General features: G+C 34.3%; 1 protein-coding gene across 2 annotated transcripts in view; it reads left to right on the top strand.

The window, feature by feature from the left end:
* Nucleotides 1-24,100, top strand: part of LOC129787425 (limbic system-associated membrane protein-like) — a 148,320-nt gene extending 124,220 nt beyond the window's left edge. The window contains exons 8-13 of one of the 2 annotated variants that reach the window (XM_055822995.1): nt 8,589-8,686; nt 14,603-14,832; nt 15,972-16,277; nt 17,215-17,273; nt 17,688-17,732; nt 18,800-24,100. In XM_055822995.1, coding sequence (XP_055678970.1) covers nt 8,589-8,686; nt 14,603-14,832; nt 15,972-16,277; nt 17,215-17,273; nt 17,688-17,732; nt 18,800-18,924 — 863 coding nt within the window. In that variant the 3' untranslated portion in view covers nt 18,925-24,100. The remainder of the gene's footprint in view (nt 1-8,588; nt 8,687-14,602; nt 14,833-15,971; nt 16,278-17,214; nt 17,274-17,687; nt 17,733-18,799) is intronic. The other variant, XM_055822997.1, reaches the window with a different exon arrangement.
* The last annotated feature ends 1,750 nt before the right edge of the window (nt 24,101-25,850 follow it).

Raw genomic sequence — 25,850 nt, forward strand, 5'->3', positions numbered from 1 at the left:
GAGATTTCTTTTCTACCGTCATCTCATATTCATTTAGTTGGCGACACAATTGCACAAAAGTTTCTTAGAGTATTGAATTTCAACAACCTTTACCGAGAGCTTTTATAGAAAAGAGGATAGCTTGGGAAATTCAATAGATGTGTTTACCACACAAACAGGACGTGGTTGGACGAGAGAAGGCGGGGGACGTTTGGAGGCTGTGGAGTGTTGAAAAAAAAAAGAGGAGAAGACCACAAGCGGTGAATTTTCAACCATATTTTATTGTATCAAATTTCCTGTGCCATGGTGTGGGCTTTCTATGTAGTTATACCCAAAAGTATCAAAGGGAGTGGTAAAAGCGCAAAATTCCATTTCATTCACCAGACATAATCTGTCGCGTTGGACAATTGAAAATAACAATAAAAATTCCATTCTACTTTTATTTCCGCTCTGCCTGTAATGGATCCGCTATCTATCGGAAATACTTTTGATCGCTCTCTGCCACTGCCAACCCCATGATTTGATGGTGTCGCGCTCAAAAACTCCACCAACCATCCCCGGTGCATCATACGCCCATCGCGCCATCCACCATGGGGGTGTTGGAGCGTGCAAAATGAGCCCCTAGAATGGGCACCAGGGGGAGGGGGTGGTCACACGGTACATAGAAATACCTACATACATACAATCCTGGTGCTCGTCAGTGTTTGCTCTCTGACACAATTTTGTGGTCCCGAGTTGATGGCCGCAAGGAGAATCACAGATTATAGGGGATTTTTCACATTTTCACCCACAATATTCCCAAGGGACCATGCGAACATGGGGAGCTGATAATTCAGTAAGAGAACTCCGCACACTTCAGCAGAAAATTTCCCCATAAAAATGAAGAGCTTTTCTCTCTACTGAAACTTTGCAAAAATTTCGGTTCATTTTGCAAGTTGATTCTAGAAATTGTCTTTTGTTTAGAGAACATATTGTTGGAGTAAGTTTTCTCCCATGAGAAATATCACAAAACATTATCATCAACTTTCAGCGGGAGAAACATGATAAAAAAAAGTAACAAACTTTCATGAGATGAATGTTAGAAAAATCTATGAAAATTATTAAAGAAATATTAAATAGTTTCTTCAAAATATTTTATCGTAGCAGATGTATTTAATTTAAAGTGCAAAAGAGAATTTTTTAAGTAGTTTTTGCATAATATTTTATTAATTTAAAATTAGACAACATCAATTCAACAATGTCAAACTTCTTCTCATTTTTTTTATATCAAGAAAAATCTGATGAAAATTCAAAAATTCTTCCTTAAAAAGAGTTTTGATTTGTTTATTAAAATTATTATTCAAAGATTTCCTTGTAAATCTTACGCCTTGCAGCAAAAATATCCAATTAACATGACAGGAAATTCTTTTTCCCGAACACGTTGGGCGCACTACACGTAGAGTGAGATTAAAATGCAATTTTAAGAGGAAGCTGCTATATACCCTTTTAATTTACAACAAAGAATGGCGAATATTGCACACCAAATCGTCCCCATGGGAGTCTTCTCTAGGTTAGTTTCAACTCTGTGAATGTGCTCACAGAGTGTGGCCATCGAGAGGGAGATTCCGGTGCATCCAGGAAGTATAAAAATGATATTTATAGCGTGGTGCACTCTTTGCGCCCTCAATCTCCCCGCCAAAGGCTCGTGGCATGATCTACTGTGTGAAATACAATTACATGATGCCACTTGTATGGGGCTAACATTGTTCATCGGGTGTTCCAGCGGGTCGTCATGGGGTTGGGACGGGGGGTGTGCCCCCGTCTCTCACCTCCCCAACCTGAACCCCCTTTTTGAACCCCCTGAACCCCATCAAATACTATGTGTATGTGTGTAGCTCCTCCGCGATGATGTGGTGGAGTTTCACGCTGAGATTTATCTATAAATTGTAAATGCAGTGTGCAGCAGAATTGAAAGATTAATTTTAAATGCGAATAGTGGGTTTTGTGCCGAAGTAGAAAGCATAGTAGAGGTACTTAATATTTATTGCATTAGTTGCATTAAAATTCTATGCATTTCCCCCTCGATTTTTTTTCTGTGTGCAAACCAGTGTTGAGAGCCAATCCAAAACCACCTCAAATTCACGCGAATGGAAATGGTGCGACAGGGAAATCAAATGAGGTGCAAATCTGCAAATTTTCCCCAAAATTGTACTCCAAATATGAATAATAGAGAAATCTCTGTTGAATCGTTTCCCCCCCATGCCTGTCAGTAGACCAATTTTTCCCGCATATATATACATAATATGGTATGGAGGATATGTGCTGTCGGCAGAAAAAGATCCGGAAATGGGTATGGGAAGTTAGGAGGAGAAAAAAATACCACTCAACTTGTGAATGGGATAATTTTCTCGATAAGATGCGTAAGTAATTTTGGGGGTGGTATCAGTCAAATAAATTTCGAAGCATTAATACTTGTCTCGTGCAAATCTCTCTGAATTAATAAATTGACAATGAAGATATCTCAGTGGAAACACTCCGTGTGCCATATTATGTGCATTGAGATCATCCCCTATTTGAAGCCTATTCTCTCCCTCATTCATCATCTTTTATCAAATTCACCCAACAACTTCAACTTCTCCACATTCTCGCACTTCAAATGTCTGCCCAAATGTACTTCACATACAGCTTGTGGTCAATTGACGAGCAGCTCACGGGGGTGGGGGGCAGGAAATCCAAATTCGCTGTATGTTGGTATATTCCAAAAGAGGTTTTTGCGTGTTCCACGGATATTTCAGTAAGTTTCATGCAAAAATTTCACCGCAAGCAGAAGCAGTATGTTTGTAAATTCAAATAGAAAATTTTTCCACGAAATCACTCAGAATTGTACATATATTTATTATTTATTTGCAAATGGAGCTTTTTTAAACACTCCAGGCGTTTATTGGAAAAACTGTTGGTAAATGAAAAAAAATAAAAAAAGGAATATTCTCATGAATTAATTAGAGCTACTACAAATAATACTTTTTGCAGTACATGGTATTTTTTGTCGTGTGTGAAATGTAAGTTGAAAATGGGTTTATTGGTAATAAAGAAAATCCGCGAAATATTGTAAATTTTAATAATATTTTCCGAGGGGAATTAATCTGGGGAATATTCAATCTCAATTAATTTAGAATATTCCTAATATTGGCAAATAATCTCGCGAATATTATCAAATCATTATTATTATACTTTGAATGTTTCTAGATTAAAACGATTATTGATAAATATTCGAGAATAATTTGAATTTCGGTTATTATTTCTATTTCTTTTTTTTTTTTTTTTTTTTTTTTTTTTTTGAGGATAATACAAATTATATTCACACAATATCAAATTTTATTACAAATGTTCCGAATAATCTGCTTATTGGCGATTACTTTCAATTCGATTATTGATAAATATTCAGGAATAATCCGTATTTTGATGATAATTTACGCATAATCAAAATATTGATAATTTATTTTCCATTAGTTCGAAAAAAATAACGATTTTGCCAGGATAGTTCGGATTGTAATTGTTTTTTTCCCATTATTCCCAAATAATTTCAAATATTCCGAATATTTGAATACATAGTTTTACATCCAGATAAGCGCCCCTTGTGATATTTTCAATCACACAAGATTAAATAAATTTTAATAAAGAAAATTCCTATTAGAGATACCTATTCTTAACTCATTATAAGGCAAAGTTAGATTTACTTTAAATTATAAATTCATTGAAGTGAGACCCCCCACGAAAGATTATTACGCGATTTAAATATTTATGGGAGTTCTTTGTCTTTGAAATACTTTCGTTCCTCTCGGCTAATTCAAGGTACATCTATAGTTGATAAGTTGAAACTTTTCCTGAAACTTTCACATTCTTTCGTTATATTCTATCATATAAATTACACCCTCTCTTTTAGCTTGAATAAATCAACCCCAGAGAATTTTTCCATCCTCGTATGCCAATATATGTGTGTGTCTCTTTGGGCAAATTTGTGTACCTCGTCAAAACATTAATTTATACATTCACTGCGATGACACATATCAATTTTAATGTTCGATTTTGTCGATTTTCTAACCAAAACGCATATAGTGAAGCAATGAGAGGACATATGCAATGAGATATACTGAAAGCACTTCATGACTAATTTCAAAACAGTCTGTCAATATTATAGGATGTTTATTACCTAACGTTTGGAACGTTTGGAAACAATTTAGGCGTACGAATATCATATGTTTACATTGAAGATTATTGCACTTTGATGATTGCTCTCAATGTTATTTTCACACATCCTGGACAGGGCCTATGTATAGTACATACATACATGTATAAACCCCAGATCAGCCCTTAACAACTCTCTACGTAGTACGTATCAGCTAATCGATACAAAGTAGTTACTAATAGGAGGTTTTTGGTTTTATTGGTGATACTTTGTTATTGAGCAAGCCCCCCTCTTAATCACCACTTGGTCATCTTATTAATTGATTTACATATAAAATTAAATTGCTGTGCTGGAGTTTATCGGCATAGGCTATTTTGGGGATAAATGCGATGGGGAAAGAGATAAATTTAAGGCTATATACACAATAACGATTAAATTGCATTGTGATAAAACATGCATCCATAACCGGGTGCGCCCTGTGGCAAAATGAACACCCTATATCCATACCTCTCTCTCACCAAATTGTCTGCTAGGGGCTTCTCGCTGGCTCATTTTGTCATAAATTTGAATTTATTTCCCTCGTACACCAATTGAAATGAGCAAGGAGGGAAATTAATAGAAGAAGGATGCAGTGAAATAATTCACCATTCTTCTGCAGTGTTTCATTTCATTGCGCTATTTCATCTATGGCCCTCTTTTTATATCTCTCTCACTTCTCTCACATACAGCTCCTCCTTGCTGGCTTGGGCCAACACACATTTTGCTACATTTTCACCACACCACCCTTCTTTTCACAACTTTTGCGAAAATAGAGCGAAAATGTTCTCCGTCATCTTTTTTTTTACCATGGTCAATATTTTTAAAAATCACTTACCGAGGAGAACGGCTTTTCACCCTTCGGGGAGAGAGACAAAAAAATCTTTTTTGAATTTCTGTGGGGAGACATTTATTGAGATATCACATGTGATGGGTTTATTTATTAACAGTCTGTGACATGAAATAAATTATCCATTTTTTGCGGGCTCCGGCACATCACATCCCAATTACATTCAACCCCTCGAAAAAGGGAGATATGCGATTAGGGATGGTCCACGGGGTAAGATTTTCTGCACACAGAAAACCTTATATATGCGTATGTGGTGCTTGGCAGTAGAGATGTTAGGTATATATACATAGGTACCTTCTGACGGCAAAACCACCACACAAAACTATTTTTTGTCCACATTTAACCATGAGGAAATTTATTATCTACGAATGATTTACTTCCCATACGAGTCCCTCGATATGAAATTCAGGGCACTATTTCAGTTAGGAAATATCTCGTGAAGCGTGAAGAAATGGAATATTGTGATTTAAATTGGACCATATATGAAAGAGTAATGAGAGCATCTCTATATTGGATAAGAGCGGAAAGTCGTTTTTGGGGAATCTTCAAATTCCAAAAGACGATTTCAATATTGTCTGTTCCACAAAGTGAGCATATTTTATTCATATGAAATCATCACACAAGTTAAAAGCTTCATAGAATAAATAATGATGAAAAATTGTGGAAAAGTCCTCTATGGTATTTGTTGAAAGGATTTCAACATACTATATACAATATGGATGGTGTTTATTCAATTCAATAGATACTGTTTGCAATATTTTGCAAAATCTCGCTGACGGGAAAATAGCAGTGCAACTAATTTAATTAAACCATATCGTGAGCTTTTTTTTGAGCTTTCACCTATACTGTCAATAAATTCACATAATTCACGGTGTTGGATATTCACTGAGAAGGAGTTTATGTTTTATTTACCAATTTTATTTTACAACAGCAAAAAAGCATTTTTGGAAAAAACCTCGCTGGATAAAAAAAACACCAAAAACCCATAATATGTGTTCCCGCACTGTAGATTCGTGATAAATTCACAAGGAAATGCCACAGCGGGCTCTATGAATAGAACAAGAGGTGAATAAATTCACTCTGTTTGCAAATTGGAGTTGAAAATGTGCTCTTTTTTGCCGGATGGGAGGCGGGTTGGAGGGTGCTCCCAGAAAAGGAAATGTTTGAGATGGAATTGACGTTAAAGATATGGCATTTTTCTCCCTTTCTCACGATCACTTTCACCAACACGCGCCTACCGCTGCGACTACATACTTTTCCTCCTCTCATTGGGGAATGATGAAGAAAAAAAAAACTTTGAGACTTTTTTCTTTTACATTCTCCTCATCTCAGTGGTGGTATGCCTCAAACCTAAAGAGGGGGTGGCTTTCTACGGAGACGCACACCTGTCACATGGAGTCTTGTGTGTTAAGTTTTTGTGTTCTTTGCCATGTCTCACGACTGAAGAGTTGAATTTTCTATAGATTATTGCTAGAGAATGAATGTATTTATCAAAATTTATTTTCAATACGTTTTTAAGACGTTTCAAGATTAAAAGAAGCAAAGTTCATGATTTTAGATTAAATTCTTTTCAAAACTCAAGGTAAACCTCAAGAAATTCCGTTTTTAATTCTTAAAAAGATTTTTTTTCTAAATATTTCACCTAATTTTTTTAAAATGGAAAAGTCAGATACGAATTAAGCCAAATAAGTTCTTGGAGAAATCATCTTTTAGATGGATCTCGTAATAATAATGCAAAAAAAATCTTTTGAAGTTAACAAAGGTTAATGAATTTTTTAATAATAAAACAACAATTTTAAATATAATCCTGAATATAAAATTGTAGTTTTACATCGTTTAAAAAATTCTTAACTTTTAAGAATTTAGGGAGCAATTTTGGACAAAATAAAAGACAAAATATTTTGGAAATACAAAATATTTTGACATTAAATGCAATTTTGCACAAAATATTTTTCTAAAACTTTTGTCAATCTCTCCACAAAAGAAATTTTTGCAATTTTAGGTACAATAAAAGGAGAAATATTTTGAAAAACTGAAAAATTTTGACGTTTAATGCAATTTTAGACAAAAGACGAAAGATTTTTTGTGTCAATCTTGTGAGAACGTCTCCACAAAAGATTTTTATAGGAGAATTGTAATTTTGCACAAAATAATTTATACATTACACAAGAAATATTTTGTGTTTTACAAGCATCTCGTCGAGGTGCTTTTATAAAACCAAAATCTTTTGTCAAATTGGTGTTTACGCGTTGCATTTTTTAGAAGTTTTCTATCATGTTTCTCGAAATAGCAATGGACAATAATGCAATTTCGGATAATTGTGAAGCTTTGTGCAAAGGGAATTTGTGGAATGATATGAAATTCAGCCAATTTAGCTGTGTCCATTTTCCCTTTTAGCGGTGTTGGGCAAAAATGTTATGGAGAATTTCTCTGTCTTTCCGGCAAAAATTTGGGAGATCGCTGACAAGTTCTAACCCTATATAATCAGGATTTTGGATCAGAGATCCCTTCCCTATGTTCCCGATGCGACTTCTTATGTGCAAAAACGAAATATGTAGGGCTAATTAATGCAATAAAATATGAGTCAATCAATTCATATAAAAGAGAATCATATCAGAGTGACTCATTAACATTTTCTTGGTGTAATGAAAATCGAACTGATGAGCTAGAAGTCAGATGGTTTTTTGATCTTCCCAACATCCTTAGGGTACCAAATAGACTACCTACACGTATGCTTGACTTAATTTCCCTAAAAATTAATTCAATTCTGATTGTTCAATTGCCCCAATCGTAAACATAACCTAATAGGAATGTTATCTTCTTCTTATTTTTTCCATCTGAAACTCTCCACTCGGAAGAAAAAACACGTCACAAAAGACGACAAAATATATCAAAAGTCTCCCAAAAGATATTTTATTCAAAATTGCTCTTCATAAAATGTCTTTTGTAGACTTCATAAAAGACAAAATATATTTTATTTTGTCCAAAATTGCTCCCTTAGTTTTTTAATTATTATTACGGGATCTAAAAGATTATTTCTCCATTAACTTATTTAGGCTAATTTTTCTTGTCTGACTTTTCCATTTTTAAAAAAATAGATAAAATATATAAGAAAAAAACTTTTTCAAACCATATTTTAAAAAAAAATAGTTTGAATATAGATTTTCTTTAGAATAAATTGACCAACCTTAAAACAGAACAAACCGACTATATTTTTTTCTTGTAAAAACTGCACCATCATCATCAAAACGACGATCAAAACGCTTAGTAATTCTCACCACTATCCTCCTCTTGGTAATCTGTGTAATGATGTTGGCCCAACTCTACCCTCCACCCTCGGTCGTCCATAGAGACATATCTAAAGGGGGGCCAGGAGGGTGGAGGAAAAAAAAGGAACATTTCTATGTATATTTTCCGTTGCCCCCAACCCCCCAAATAATGTGCGTTTCACATACCGCGTGCCGCATTAAGGATATTAGCCACCATTAAATATTCAGGAGCAGCATATGCTTTTCTCATATCGCTGGTAGTCGATTAAATATACATATCATTTTACAGATCCACCTGAAATAAGTGTGGAGACACCAGTTGTGTACTCTGGCGAGGGAGAAGAGGCCATGCTCGTGTGTATTGTTCACGGAGAAGCTCAACCAGAGGTAAGCAGCAGATTTTGTGTTTTTTTCCTCTTCATGTAAATATTTCAGACAATTTTTCTCATTATCATCTGACACACGACTCACGTGGCGAGGGTTGGGGGAGGGTAGCTGTGGGGTGAAACATAAGACACCCCTCCCATGGGTATAAGCTTGAATGCCACAACTCTGTGAGATGTGGGGGAGGATGGGGAAAAAATTGGAAAATCAATATGCGCGACAAATAATGTGGGTTACCGTAATCATTCATATGGGAAAACCTTCAAATGGGGGAGAAAATTACTTGATATCGTTTTTCCCTTATAAACTTCCTCAGCACACCACCCTCATCCCATCCGAAAGGCCCATCTTCCACACGGTGTGTGCAATATAGCCAACCATCACCACCCTGGAAAATGGAAGAAAATTCACATTCCCGAAATTCAGACGCAAATTTGTTGACAAGAAAAATGTGTCGAGAATGCCTTTTTGTCCTCCCCACATGGCTTATACACAAACTCGCTCTCCATATTATATATATCTTTCGGGGTGTATTCCTCCAGAACAAAAACATCCTCATTTCAACCTCATCCACCTTCAATAAGGTGGAATAAATGGAAAAAATCGTCTCGCATGTTGGGGGCCATTTGTGTCGGGTAAAAGGGGTTGGGCTGCAAAATTGTCGTTGGAAGAAAAAAAAACAGAGAAAGTCTCAAGTTTGACCTCTATGTGCAGACGAGTGTCCTCGAGAAGGGAAATGGGTGCGGAGAAATCCCTTTTTTTAAATTCTATTACAGGGACATCTGTCAGATTAACTTTGTTTACCTATTTATATCCATTTGCGAATACACACAATTTAATACCTTTTCCTTTGACTTGGAATTCAATGGTTGGAAAAAGGCGTGGGGGTGGGTGTGTAAAAGGGAATTACAAAGCAAAATATTCTCAGCGTATTCAGGAGCAGAGAATGCAAATCCCACGATGATAGTCCCACCTTACCATCCATAATTGATGCTCAATCAATTTATTTATGATTTTTCAATGAAACATTTTATCCTACTTTACTGAAATATTCAATTTTCCTCAGCTTTTTGATTTATTTCTAAAGAGATGCTAATTGGATATTTTATTGCAAATATATGTAAAAAATTAATAGGGATCGAGGGAAATTAGTCCTAAAAAGAAAAAAGTTAATATTTCCACGTTTTAGTGATTATAAACAGGAAACGAATCCTATTTTTTTCAATAAAATTATGAAAGGACAAAAATATTAAATATTAAAGTCAAAGGTCAGCTCAGTACAGATGTGTGACTTAAATTAAATTTTTTATGGTTTTATTTCTGAGCTTTTGAGTGAAATAAAAGTATTTCCTCTTTAAATATATCGTTAGTATAATAAGTTTTAGTAAATTCTACATAAATTTATAAATATTAATTAACGCTCATACTAATTTTAATACCGATCAAATGACTCAGAGCTTTCGAAAGTTTACATAGAAACAAAATAAAATCCGCACTAGAAAAAAAATATGGAAAGTTTCATTGGGCTTTCAAGCTCTACGTTTTAGCATCATTCTACGCATTTTGCCTGAACATCATCTGAGTTCCGATAAAAAGTCCTTTGGGGTATTTTCATGCAAAAGACCATATCATATAGCTTGAATTTTACTTCTCCTCCTCCCATCCCTCACCCTCTTCTCATAAACCCAACAGATAAGACAGTACCTTCTCTCAAATCCTCCGTAGCAGAGTTAGGAAGAAAAAGCAACCCCCTTCTTATCCTTGGTGCTATTGAATTTCAATAAGGAAAGCATCGCACCATTGAAAATAACATTCCGTTTTTTTTTTGTGCGACACGATGAAAAATGCAGAAAATCATTTGAGAAAGTTAAATAAACTACTTTCACATTCTTGTTTTGAGTGCTCTTAATAATTTAGTGCTTACTATAAGGAAAAATTCTCAAAGGAGTCAAATTTGCTGAAAAGGATTCAATTTTCGTTTGCAATTGTGAATAAAAACACATCGTATACATCAAATTTTATATTTTCTTAAGTTTATCGGGTACCACTCCTTTACGTTTTCCCGCCATGAAAAGCAAAGGCGCAGTAAGGGAAAATATGACGATGATGGGAAGAAGAATTATTATGAAAGAAAAAAAATGAAGAAACATCCAACAGTTTCAATTACAGTCTCGCTGCAGATATTCTATGTAAATTAATAGAAAATATCATTTTTGCACGATAGACAAGAATCTCATGAAAATCTCTCTGGTTGACTTGAGTCAATATTTTGTTGAGAAAGCTCTCTTTGTACGTATATAATAAATGCGAGAAAAATGTGCAAGAAGAGGAAATTCATCGCATCAGCAATATTGTTTTATATTCATTTGTGATTAGTAGAAATTGCATACAAGGAGGGGTATATAAATTAAAGCAAGGGGTTAAGTCAAGCAATAGATTATATTGCATTTTAGGTGCTGTAAATTAGGACTGAAATATATGAGGAAAGTTTATCAAACTCCTATTAATGCTGTTGTAAAGTCAGCCTCAGGGTAAATGTGAGCTACTTTAACAGTGTGGAAAATTCCAGGGATATTGACAGAGGATGGGAGAATGTGCTTTAACTTCAACTTTCGTTTACACACTAATATCTCACAATATGGGAACGAGTAATTGCGAATTTTCACGTAAAATATTCTCTATTTTATAGAGAAAAAAAAGGTTATTTGATTGAATAAGGGCATTCAACCCTGATTATGCCCTTATTAACTTTCTTGATAATTTTTAACTACCTATTTCTTTAAATCAAGGATAAAATCTACAAAATAAAGATTTATTTACTTACAACACAGCTATCAACTTTTCCCCCCTCCTGTATTCAAAATGAAATGCAATAAAAAATCATAGAAAATTTTCGTTGGGGACTTTCCACCATTATAATTCATCGAATGTGACACTTTTGCGGGAACCACAATCTCATCAACGCGAGTAGGAAGCCCCTTGAACTTTGTGTTGGGAAAAAGGAAGAAAATGAAAATAGGAAAAAGTGTGTCTCACAGCGAGATGGAGAAAAAGAATTGTGACTTAAAATCGAAACATAAATTCTTATAAACCCTTCAGCACCAATTTTCATCTACACTCACCCCGCTACACTCTTGCCCTCGAGTTTTCTTCCATTCGTTTTTATTCTTCATCCCCACTGCCCCCCGCCTTTTGCACCAAATACAAAAATTGTGGCTTCACAGATAACATATTCAAGTTCCACAGACAAAAAAATATATATACACTGAAACTTTCTCGATAAAAACTTTCTACTCTTTCACAGTCAATGGTTGTATTAAAGTGTACACAAAAGATGAGGGCAAAAAAATTGTGGAAAAATGAATTTGAGTTTCCTCGAAGAGTTTCTTTTCCAACGTGATATTTTTTTTCCCGCGCACTTCAGTGTTGGTCGGAGGTCGAAGAAGAAGTAGCATTTGTGTGTGTGATAAAAGGGGGTTTGAAGGAAATTGTTACTTTATATTCTTTCATATCAAAAGACGGCCATATACAGCCCCATATCTAGAATCAATTACAGCTGTGAGTGAATGTCTCCAGACAGATTTTTGCGTCAGCCCTTCCGGACGGGATGCAGGGGGTGTGTTGTACGTTAAGGGGGTTGATGTGAGTGGGAAAGAACATTAAAGAAAAAGGGGCTTCACTATACTACATCTCACCAGCAATGACAAAATGGGAGCGTATAGAAGTAAAGTTTGTGGGTATTTTTTTGTATCCAACTGCAGAGTCCTCTCCTCTGCATTATGATGTCACTTTTAATTATGAATTTTTCTTTTCGTGCCACGAGTGATAAGGAAAAAGTTTTTTAGTCCCAAGTCCGCTCCAAGGTAATATCGTCTGAGCCATCTGCTCGAACGAGGATGGTTTCTTGTTCATGAATAATGCGACAATCTCATGCTGTAGAGAACGATGGGGGTGGAGGGATGAGGGAGTTCCTGGGACTTTGGAGGCAGCTCAAAAAAATTGTATATATGAAGATGATGAAGCACTTGTTGTCATTTAATTAGATAGAAAGTTATATAAAATTTGAAGTTTATTCTGCATAGTATTATTATGCTATTCTTTTCACACAGAATTTTCCACTAAACTCTCAACTCTAGCTGCAAAAAAAAACGTTCATCATTTAACATATCTGGGGGATGTGTCTTGTCTATATCTTTTGGATTTTTTTGAACCCGTTTTTTTGACTTTCAAAATGGGGCGCATAATTGAGAGGATAGAATGGGAAAATGAATTGAGAAAGTTGTATGATTTGTCGCTCAAGTTTCTGCAAATTATTATTAAAACTCATTGAAAACTATTCCTTTAGAAAAATATTCTAGAAAGATTTTCCAAGATTTTCTATATAATTTTATATGTGTATACATAATATAGAGGGAAAAATTATTGAAAAACCTGTACAAGGAGAAAAATTAAAGTCCATACAAATTTGAAATCAACGAAAAATTCACACTGTGAGGAACAAAGTATATATTCCCAACCGTGTGAGCATGTTTAAAGTTTTCTCACCACCCTTTTTTGCACTATTGAACATTGCATAAAAAAAGCTCCAAGTTCAAACTATCATCCAATTGGGCGAGCAGGAAATATGGTGCCAAACTTTTGCAGCTTTTATCGAGTTGTCGTGAGCATGCGAGGAAAAACACAGCGGTGGAAAATTAAATAAAATTTACTAGTTAGTTTATAACCTGTGGCATACAAGCAGTTTCCCTGTGAAACTTTATCTTTCTCAGTTTATGTATTTAAGCATCACATTTAATGAATGCAGCTTTGTTCTACTTATAAGAAACACTAAAAAAGAATATTATATTAGAACAATTTTTATCATATAATAAGCTGCTTTGAGCTTTAAATTAAGCTTTTACATGAAGCTTTTAATTGTGCGTGTTTAAAAATAAAAAGTTGGTTTAATTTATCGCGAGAAAAAATGAAATGAAAGTGAAAAATACATATATTTTGCAAATAAAATACCCCATGGAGCTTTCAGTAAAAGTTTTTGAATTCTTTCAGCTAATCAAGTACATAATTCTCTTAAAGAAATAAAGTTTAAGATATTTTAATTGGCTTTGAAAATAGTTTTAATTATGCAAAATATTAAATCCTTTGGTTTCATATAACATGATTCTCGCAACAAATATTTAACGAAAAAAAAGAGGATCTTCAAACTGTTTTATTATGTGTCTTTCATACATCACCCAAAAGTAAAACGGCAATCTCGCTTTTGCCACATGAAACTTTTAAAGCTTTTTCCTTCAGCAATAATTCCTGTTTTATTGGTATACCTCTCGAAATTGGCGCCAAGAGGGTAAATTGCTTTCTCCCCGGGGAAATCCAAGGAAGGAAGGAAGGTGAAATTAATAATAGTGACTCCGTGAGCGAGGTGGTGATGAGTGTGGGGAATGGGTGTGAAGAAAAAGTAGTGCTTGTCACTTGAGTTAATGAATTGAAAATACACGGGTACTTTTGCACATATAACAGAGAGCATCCACCTTGGCTGTCTCGTAAAACGATGAAAGCTCATTATCGGGGTATAATTGGATCACAAGGCAGGTGAAAACGTGCTGGAAGGCCATGGGAGTTTTGTGGCAAAAGGAAGCGACACGTGAAGATTCTTTGGTGCGGGCGCGTGTGTGTTGAAAGTGAAGAGGCTGCTGCATGGATGGCGGAGAGAGAAGAAAAAAAAAAAGAAGGAATCATGCTTGTGGGGATGTTGATGGGAAAAAGCTCTCGCCACTTGAGCACGTATAGTGGATGATGTTGAGCGGAGGCGGGATACCACGAAAAGTGAAGGAGGTGGTTGTGGTTCTTCTGTGATTAGTGCTCATTATCAAATTGCTCATGAGAAAGTTTTAACGCATGATTATGCCTCATTTCCACACACAGGTTACATGGTTCAAGGAGACGATGCAGTTAGACACAACGGAGCGGCACATTATGGAGAATCGGGGCTCACGTCACACGTTGATTATCCGGAAAGTTCATCTGCAGGATTTCGGCAACTATTCCTGTGTGGCGGAGAATCCCCTGGGAAAAGCGAGGCAAACTTTAGCCCTCAGCGGAAAACCCAATACGGCAGTCTTCCGGTCTGCTCCCATTAGTCAATACAAAGACAGGTGAGTCTCACAGGGGGATTCATCCTGGGAGGGTGAGTTCGCTCTCCTACCCTACTACCCTTTTCTTTCACCTTTTCGCACAAAAAAGGAGCTTTTTTCGTTTACGGCGTGGTAGGGACTTCAAGGATGGGGAAAAAAAGAGCAGAGATTTGACAACCAATTTCACTCAATCGAGGACATTTTTCATTCTCGACGTTTTTTTGTACCCCACTTGCTGCCGTTTTTTTTTCTAACGTAAGGAGAGCTAGGAAAATTGAAATGTTATACGGAAGAGTAGCTCTGGAGCTGATCTATAAGTTAATTATGTTCCTGTCGAAGATGCAAAGTCGAAAGGGCTTAGACATCAGCACTCTCTTTTTGAAAATTGAGCATCGAGAAGAACTTTTGCACCACTTTCCCGAAAGTTTTTAACTTATTTGCGTTCCAAGAAAGCTATTTAGAGTTCATTCGAATTTTTTTCTTCTTCTTTGCCCCTCGTCCCGACCCATAGTATGTATAATGGTGCTATATAGCAATTTATAAATACAAGCGAAATGAAAGTTTGGAGAGAGAGAAAAAAAAGTAATCGTGAATCTCAAAGTTTCTTTGAGAGTTTGTCAATAACATTTGTGATGGTTTAATTTTTGTATTTTGAATTTCTCGTTAATCATTTTATCAAAAGAGCGAGGTATTGATGTTTTAATGTTGGTTAATCAGTGAATAAATTTTCAAGGGAAATTCAATTTGATATTCTTCATGCAAAATCATAATGAATGTTTGGGAAAGTTTTTGCAGAATTTCCAGGGAATTCGGGATTAATTTGTACAAAAGAGATAATTGTGGGTGCATTAATTTGCAAAATGATATGAATCATCATTAACTCAGTGCGATTATTTGGCAGCAAGATTTAATAATGGAAAAAAAAAGAAATAAATCCGCGCGCTATTGAAAATGGAGTGGCGGGAAAACTGTGGGGGGGATTTCAATGTAAAATTCAAAGGGAACATCTGATTGGAGTCCCCCGCTGGCAAGAGGTGACATACAGGGAGAGAGCACAACCGCCGTGTCCAATTTGAAGTTTCCTGGAAGAGTGGTTGTGGGACAGGTTGGGCTCTGTTTAATCACACAGCGTGTTCATGTCGTCTCTCATACCGGAACAGGTACAATATTTCATGGACTGTCGACTCGCACACGCCCGTGGAGGAGTTTAAATTGTTTTTCCGGCGGGTACCCCAGGGGCATGAGATTGACAACAGCATAGAGCAGTCACAGCCGCTGCAGCACCAGGGTATCATCTACAGCCAACGCGGTGGATACAGCTCTGGCCATCACTGGCCACCGCGTTCCGACTGGCGGGACGTAGTTCTGCCCGCCATTCCGCTCTCTCATCACTTCACCCAGGGCATGAGCTACATGATCCGCAATTTAGACCCCAATCAGCAGTATGAGGCGAAGGTGCAAGCTAGGTATGCTCAATTTCCGCTTCTATAAGATCTACTACACCACTGCAAATCATTCAACTATATCGCAAGATACGTTTCATTTGTGGCAAAAAGAATTTCGAGGGAAATGCAAGAGCATTTTGCTATTTTTATCCATTGCTCTTTCCTTTCACATTCACTACATACCTTGAAGATTCTAAGAAATCAAGATTATTTTCCAAGGAAATAGAAACTTATTCTTAGGACGTCTCTTTTCATTTATTTTGCAGAGCTTTTTGAATTTTAAAGCTCAATTTTTTATTTTAATGTGGAAAAATAAATTAATTTTCTGTTAATTTTCTTTGCAGAACTTCTAATGTCTAAAGCCATTTTTATCTGTGTTTTATACTAATAACATTACCAGAAAGTTACTTAATTCCACCACGCAAAGCAAACTGACTAATTTTAATGAGTTCAAGAGGGTTAGAATGGTTTTGATTCAATCGGCTAGAGAGAATAGAAACTAATGCAAAATGTAGATTGAATTTAATATTTTCCTTTGAAATAAATTATTAATCCTTTAAAGCCCTGTGGGGATAATTTTTAAGACTTTTCTTTCACTAAATTCCCATTAAAATAAACATTAATACCTTTTCGGACTCGAAGTTTGCCAATAAAACTTTTAATTTTGCAATTATATTGACTTTCAAGTTCATATCAGCTAATTACATGCATCAAATTCATTTTCTCCACCAAAATGAGCTTTTGTGGTTTTTCTAAATAAATTATTCAATTTTGTTTACGAAACTTTCCCCAAATTCGCCACCACAGAACAGTTTAAAATATGCTAATTTAAATAGTGAACCATACGTAGTCCATATGATGCTATGCTACATACATACATATAGTAAATGTGTACTTATATGTACGTATGTTACTTGTAGAGCTTTCGGCTACTTTTAATGAATTCCTCTTTCAACAGAAATCGATATGGGTGGAGCGCCCTGTCGGAGAGCTTTGAGTTCAGCACCTCAATGAATGGTGAGTATTTCCACGATGAAGTAAAAGTTACCCATACTATATACTGCGTGTGATACCCACTTCTCTTCCTCCTTCGCTACGACCCTTCAAAACTAACTCCCCATGGCAGATGTAAGAGTTTCTTACACTCCCCGCCCCCCTCACTAAGTATCACCGAGGATGGCTAATTGAAGTGTTGGAGTCCTCAAAGTGTTTAAATATTTAAAGTTGTGTGCAGTGTGAGCGTTTGACAATGTGAAATTGATGTTGAACTAAGAACTTTGTACTTAAAAAACACTTTCACACTTAAATCATTCTTACTTCTTTTCCTGTCCAACTTTTAAGTTTGTGCTTTCATTTTACCACACACACACCGCATATACACACATTTTATTTTTTATGTTCTCACCTTCCTCGCATTTTCTTCTTTCGCAGATGAATACACTGATATCGCGTCTCTTATCAACCGTGGCCTCTCAGGTTAGTTACCATCATCCACATCAACACATTCTTTTTAGTAAAACCTACATAACATCAGATAGCTCTTCCGGCTTTTCCATTATAAGTTTTATTCTCTTTTATGAGTTTTCTATATATTTTATCATTTTCATATAACATTTTACACATCATCATTCCATTTCAAATTACATTATACAGTTTTTATTTGTTATTTAAACTTCCCGTGGTCAATTGAGGATACAACTTTTGACACACCGATTTTTCCACTGGATAACCATAAATCCTGTGGGAAAAACCATCCACAGAGACCGAGAGAATGTTATTGTGTGAAAATTGCGTTAGTGAGTAATGCATATTATCTGTGAATTGTTCAACGTTTTTTTTTTGTATGTACTTTTATAGTGAAAAAGGGCTGCAAAAAATGTGTTTTTTTTTATTAAATACACACATCTGAAATTTTAATTAATTCCACACGGCTAATTAATTGTTAAATAACAACAAAGTAATCGAAGTATTTAATTAACCGGGAATTATATAGCCAGACACTCATTTTATCATTCCGTTTCAACTCTATTTGTCTTTTCAATTTTTATCTCTTTATAACTTTTACAACAGTTAACTTTTTTTTTTTATTATATGTATTAGCAAGAGCTCGCCTGATATTTTTGTTGAATATATAAATCGGAAATTCTTAGTTTTTCTTTTAGTTTTTTGTGGAGAAATATTTTATCCATTTACGATAACATTGAAAATGTTTAAACTTTGGCTTTTTCAGAAGGATATGAATTTATATTTTATAACTTCTTTCAAATGAATAAAAAATCATTGAGAAAGTTTCATTCAGTGGATGAACAAGTTAATAAAAGATACATATTTCTCAAATAAACTTTGAACTATTACTAAAATATTCATCGAATTTGGAAAACTCTTAAACCTTATTACTGGAGTTTTTGGAAAAGATTGTCCCACTCTCTCTTTGTTCCCGGAAGTCTTGAGTGAAAATTATATCGTGAAAATGCTAAATTATTTTCCCTGATTAAATAAATCTATTTTTTATTTTAAAAATATTGCAAATTCTCTCTTTTCAGATTCAGAAATGAGAGATTTGAGCGTGACATTCTACAGCCGTGCTTCGGGACTTCTGATCAACAGTAGACGGTATTTCCCGATACTTCTGCAAATTTCCATATTTTTTATATATTTTTCCATGTAAGATAAAAAGCGTCTTCTTATACACACACACTTCCCTGATATTGAAAGAAAAAATTCCCAATGATGGAAAGAAGAAGACAAAAGAACGAATTGCAAAAGTCCATTCATTTTCTGAAAACAAGAAAAAAATACCTTACTCTTTCTCTTTAGATTGACCTTTTTGTGAGGATGAAATTGAGAGAAAACCCGTAGATTTTATCTCCTTTATAGACAAATCCAAATTGTAAATAAGTAAATAGATGATAAAAAATTTAAATTTCCTCACATTTTACAAAATCCCACAGAGAATGGAGGAGGGAGAGATGAGAAAATGAACGAGGTGGAAGAGGTGAGAGTGGGAAGATGATGCGCAGGGGGGAAAAAGACACAAAAGGGAGCTCCCATATATAAATTTAAATGTGTATAGACCAAGAGAACACTTTTGAATGTAATATTCGTGAGTCGCTAGAGTACGATAATACATAAATTAATAATATATTCAAACATAATGATTATGATAACTTAATGAAGAAGAGCTTATTTTCTCGTAACATTTCTCATACTGTCACCATTTTCTAAAACTCCATTGCTGGATCATGAGTTTTGTGTGCCACAGTAGGAGTTCGCTATGGGTAACTTCTTTCTCAAGCACATTAATTTAAGAACATGTGTATTTTGAAGTATGATGAGAATAAATTTAATTTAAATGTCTAAACTTGGTATTTGTGAAAGAACTTTCCACATTTCTATTGTGGCATACAAATTCAAAATTTAGTGACTTTCTCATGTGTATTATATATATAACGGAAGAAGAAAAGGGAAGTAGATTAAACATTCCTCTCTTATGCATTTCACCTCATATCTTTCAGTTTTCATATATCCATAACATAAAAGAGGGTGTCCCACGGAGGTTGCTGAATTTCAATTAAGTCAGTTAAAAGGATTTAAAGTTTGAGCTTTGAATTTTGGGGGGGGAACAACATAATGTTTTTTTTTTATTTAAATGTTTAATTAATTTATTTTTTAAAGTCCGTTGGATTAATTGTTAAGAAGTCTGCGGAAAAGCGGTCACGAGATGAGGCTCAAAATTACCTCTAAACGACTAAATAGGGATATTTTAATTTTTATTTCATTTAAATTCAATACCTTAAAGTAAAATACGTACAAAATCTATATTTTTTAATCAATAAAAGAAAATATTTGAACTTTTGAACCTTCGAACTGGGACATCCTGTGAAAGAAAATTTTCAAATATCTGCGCAAAGCCTCCATTCGAATGTTTGCTTTGCATTTTGAATAATTTTGATTCCTTAAATTCATTAAAAACACACAGGGATATCCTAACAAAAGCACCACAAAATGCAATAATTTCTTAATTATTTAAATTCCCTCTCAATACATAACCAAAGCATTCTCTCCCTATATAAAAGCATTCTGTGCATTGTTCAACGTATTTTAATAAAATTTCTTGGCGCGTCCCCCAATCACAATCGCCCCACTGAGCGTAAATGTAAAAAAATATATAAAAAAGATGATTAATGTATTTGCATTTAAGCTTAAATAATTAATTATTAGAAAAAAACGTCAACTCTGCGGCATAGCAGTGAAAATTTACAACCAAGACTTTCCTTCACTATAGTGCAGCAATTAGTGGTGTTTTTTATTTATGACAGCACGGGGCGAAAAGTGGAGGAAAGTCGTGCTACTGCGGGAAAATTGTGCACACGGAATGACTAAAAATTCAAGCGGTGTTACCGTTTTCCTTCTGTTACAAAAGAAAATTCCATCCCCACACCAAATCAATGGCACATTCTTTGATGATTTCTTCATCTGTGAAAGAGTACTTAAAGTTTTCTTTAAGAAAAATTGTTAAGAAAATTGCATTTTTCATTGGACATTTATAAAGAGAATTTTTAAATTTAAAAAAAAATGTAGAAAAATATTTATCAATATTTTAAAATTACTCACAACACTTTTCAAGTCTTCCTGAATACATTGTGAAAATTTAAAGCATCATAGACATTTATTAGTAAAAATATTAAGCAAGAGAAATTTTGTAAAAATTTACCTAAAATTCACCAACATTAGAAATAGGTACATAAAAGATTATTTTCATCAAAATCTAGCTGAAAAAAAATTGGAAAAAGAAGCATAAAGAAAATTCATCCACCTCCCCATTAACTAAGCATTCACCCCCGTAATAGGACCCTTAAGATGACATGATACTTTTCCCCTCCGTTTTGACTAGGTAAAGTATGAAAAAGTAGGTAAACCTATACAACAACACTCGTGATCATTAATAAAATTTTATGCTTGGAAAATTTTCAAACCAAAAGCATTTCCCGAAAATGTGCATACATTATCGATGAAAATTTCCTCCCTCATGTCTCACAGTGAGAGCTTAAAAAGTTACAAATGGCCAATTTTCCGTTTGGGGTACAGGAAAGTATTATAAATAATTAATTTTGGTAAATGCCCACACAGTGGATGTAATACAAAGCTTTAAACTTGATCCATAGCCGGGAAAATTCCCATTCTCTTCCCACCCCCCTCCCCCCCATAAACATCCACACACATTGTATTGCATTTTGGTTTATTTGGTTATATACCTATCGGTGTTATTGCAATATAGCATTTAATAATGAATTTTGCAAAATTAATTGTTCCAAAAAACCAATAGGTACCCACCTATCAAGGGAAAATTGGTGCAAATTTCACTATATATGTATGTATAATGTGGAAAACAACTTCCGCGTGTCGTTTGGCGATGCTCAAGCACCAGTACTGGTGTATTTTACCCGAAAAACCCAAATTTCCCTCCCAATACATAGAACAATAAATTGTTACATCGTGTGGATAACTTCCTCCTGTAGGCAGTGAATTAAAATATATATAGGGCACGGGGTTTGTTTTATGCATAATATGCTCAATATCCCGTCAATAATTAATATGATGCCACTATGTAACCACCCACGATTTTATTAGCTCTATTATCCACACGTCATATTGTGGGGTCTAATTAGCATAAAACTGTATAACAAATTGAATTATATGACCCATTTAAATGAATCAGCTATTTTCAAAATATTTATCCCTCTCGCCAACCACTTTTTGCACTTTTTAATCCCCACAACGGGGGTGGATATCGCCGTGAATAACCCGAAAAAATTGACTTTTACCGCTTTTACCACACACAAACGCGCGCGCGGGTGGGATATGCAAAGGCCTCGCGCATCATTTTTGCTCATTATAATTGTAACAAACTCTATGTTTATTTTTTATATTAATCCATTTGCATATTCATTCAATTGGTAATTCAATTTTCACATTACTGTGAGACAGTCTGCACATTATGTTGAATACCAAATGACAATGGTGTGGTATTATAGTGTTAATTTATTTTTTGCAATTTCACTTATGTACATCAACTCATCTTTTTTTCACAATGCTGATTATTTGTAATTATAACATTTTTATAAAATTAATTTTTAATACCAAACTCGAGGGGGATTGACAAAAAAAGTCTAATAGAATATTATTAAGGATAGGGGATGAATTTTAATTTTCGAAGAGATGCTGCTGGTTGAAGTGGGCAAATATTTCTCGACTGAACATTCTATGAAGACAAAACGTGCGTTCAAAGTTAAATATTTGCAAAAGAAAATTTTCAAGTAGATCAGAGTTGATGATATTTTGCAATATATAAAGTAAAGAAAAAAATTATTTTATTTGGCACCTCTATTTTCATTTTATAAATTACTTTATTGTAAGAATAATTTTCAAAAAGTTTTCTTTTGTAAAGAGATAAATTCTGACGTTCAGTAGCTAAGATACATCTCATAAAATCAATATGCTAGTTTATTAATTTTTTAACCAAATTAAAAAAAACTCCTGCACTTTCTTTTGATTTATGATGAGCTGGTAAAATTTTTCTAACAATCTTTTAAATGATTTTTAACTAAAATATCAGATATAAGCTGTGATTCTTTCTTTTTTTAGTACAAAATGTATCTGCTAAAAGATCTGAAAAAATACGTAGATCCTTAAAATCTTAAGCAATCTTTCACAAAGAATCTCAAAAATTCTTACAATTCTAGAATATCGTACGAATACACAAGAAAACGATTTTTTTTATACAGAAACAAATCACAAATCTCATCTTCAATCTATATTTTCACAAAATTCACAACTCTGTTGAGAAATAGAGCGCTCACGATTTTTTCTCCTTCTACTGCACAAAAAAAATCAATCATTTTCACAAAGAATTTCAGAGGCACGTCACGATTTTGGTCCCTCTTAAGCAAAAAAAAAATTTGCAAGTTCTTTCAACGCAGCCAGACACTCCCCCAGAGCGTATGAAATTGCTGCAATATATTGCCCTCATTGGCACATGCACAAAAGTTGAGGTCATTTTAATAACATGTAAATTTGGGCACTGGGCCATTTGCCTTGAATGACCTTCCGGAGGATGTGGGGCAGGAAAACCTCTCTTCCTGTGGGATGGCACACCATAGCAATTCACGAAGAGTCGGGAAAAATAATAACGAATGTGTGCATCGAAGGGTGTGTGGATGGAATTATTTATGGGAAAAATATTGACCACCCCTGGTAAAAATTGAGGGGTCAAAATCGCCCATTTATCTACAGATTTGGTGGTTTATTTAATTTAATAGTACGGCGATTGAAACTATTCTTTTTAGGGGTGTTGGAAAAATCACCATTGCTTCATGAATAAAATAAAAGTCTGTGGTTTTATTTTTTGAGGGAAAATTCGTAAATTAAAAATGGAGAGAGAAATCTATGAAGAACACCACAAATGTGGAAAATTGTAGTTAGATTCGATCATAATAAATTTAAAAGAAATGAAATCTTAAATTAAAATGTGGATAAAACTACATACAGTGTAATTTATTTATAAGAAAAAAAATGAGCAGAAAATAATTTTAAGATGATAGTGAAAATCAATGTGAATCTTCATGATGCATTTCAAAGAAAAAAAATGAAAGAAATATTAACATTTCTGACCATATTTACATTTAATTATATTTTATATACGTGTGAAAGAGAGGTAACGGTAGGGAAAAGAAGGATAACTCAAGTGTGGGGATAAAGTAAGAATTAATCTTAAAAAATAAACTTGTAATTTTTAAATGTCAGAAAGAAAAAAAGTGAGATAATAAAGTCATTTGTTTCTAAGACATCCGACTTTTTAAAAGAAAAATACTCGTTTTTCTCTCCTGTCCTCTTTCTTCCTTGTGCGAATTTTTCATCTTTCCCCACCGAAAGTCAACTTTATGGAGTGGAAATTAACACTTTCCCCCATGGGAATTTGCAACTGTGTCAAAAATATAGGTACTACGTAGGTATATAGCACGTCTAATTAATGTAAAAAAGAAATGCGAAAGTGGAAGAAAAATCTAACGGTGCAATGTGATAAATGCAATTTTTCTTCAATGAAATTTCATTTGCATGGCTTTTCCACAAGATATACATATTGGGGTGATGGGAGGTTTTCGTTTTCGCAAATAGAAAGCTTTCCCAACACTCCAGAACATTTGTAAGCGTCTCCATAAAATTGCACTCATTTTGTAAAGTTTCACCTTTAATGCAAGGGGAAGGTAGTTCCATAAATTGATGTACATCATCCTTGAGAAGCCATAAAGAGGTAAGATATTCTTTCTATTTTTTTTAAATAAGATTTGTATTAATTCAAAGGAGATAAATTGGAAGCAATTTTTATAGGTTTTAATAAAAAAATGCAATTTAGGCTGAGAATAGCTTTTAGAGATTCCTTTTTAAAATTGCGAATTTCTCGTGTTTCTAATGCGGAAAATTTCCCGGATTAAGCAAAACGATTTTTGAGTTTTTCGATTTTGACGGAAAAAATTATATTCTTTGTTTTTCACAGAAGAAAATTGAATTTATTATTGCTATGAAACAGTTATCGTGCTTCTGATTACCGTAAAATGATCTTTAGGTTTCTTTTCGTTTACGAAACAATTTATGAGTTTTTTCTACTACAGTTAAACGATTTTTCAGTTTAATAATTTTTTGAGAAATATTTTTGAATTTCTTTAATTTTATTTAACTATTTTAGAGTTGCTTGATTTCTATAGAACCATTTTTGAGTTTTCTGATTTCCGGAAAACGATTTGTGAATTTCCTGTCATCTAGGAAAGGGCTTCTGATGAGATTTTCAATTTCCACTGATCTTTCGGTTTTCTAGAGTGATTTTTTTCAAATGATAATTCAACTAAAAATAATCAAATAAACGTTTTCTTTTATCCAATAAAAGCTTGAAAACGCCTTCAAATTAATATTTATTCTATTTATAAATCAATTTTTCTATTATTTCTTCTCTTCTGCTCCAATTTTCTATTATCTAAAATAATTTTAATAACAATATGTGAAACTGTTGCGCATAAGAAAATAATATTGCTGTAAAAACAAACCTATTGAATTTGAATAAACAATTTAGCGGCTATAATACGCGCATCAGTCTTACATCAATTTGTGATCGACGACAATGTTAAACATACATTTTGTCATTTAAACCTCATCCATCACTGTGAGCTCGCCTTGTCTAACACACCAGAAAATGTGCTTCAAAAGGGAAAATTTGCATTGGAGGGGATGGGTATGTGGGTGTAGGGGATGATCCAAGAACGCAATATTGTTTGGAAGTCGCATCCTCCTTCCTTGCGGGGTTAGAAGTGAAAGAAGAAGAAATGAGTGTAGTCCTCATGCTTTGCAAATATGTGTGTTATATGTACATATGTACATATATATATGAAATGAAGATGGACTACATTGTTGGGATCACGAGTGCATATATCACTGTGAAATCCCTTTTAGTGGTGCATCAGCATCATACGACAAGATGTTCCTGATGCAAGTGTTTTCACACTCCTGGCAAAACATGACTTGCTGTCGCTGGCGTATCTCCCA

Source organism: Lutzomyia longipalpis, chromosome 1, assembly GCF_024334085.1.
Source record: "Lutzomyia longipalpis isolate SR_M1_2022 chromosome 1, ASM2433408v1".
NCBI classification, from domain to species: Eukaryota; Metazoa; Arthropoda; class Insecta; order Diptera; family Psychodidae; genus Lutzomyia; species Lutzomyia longipalpis.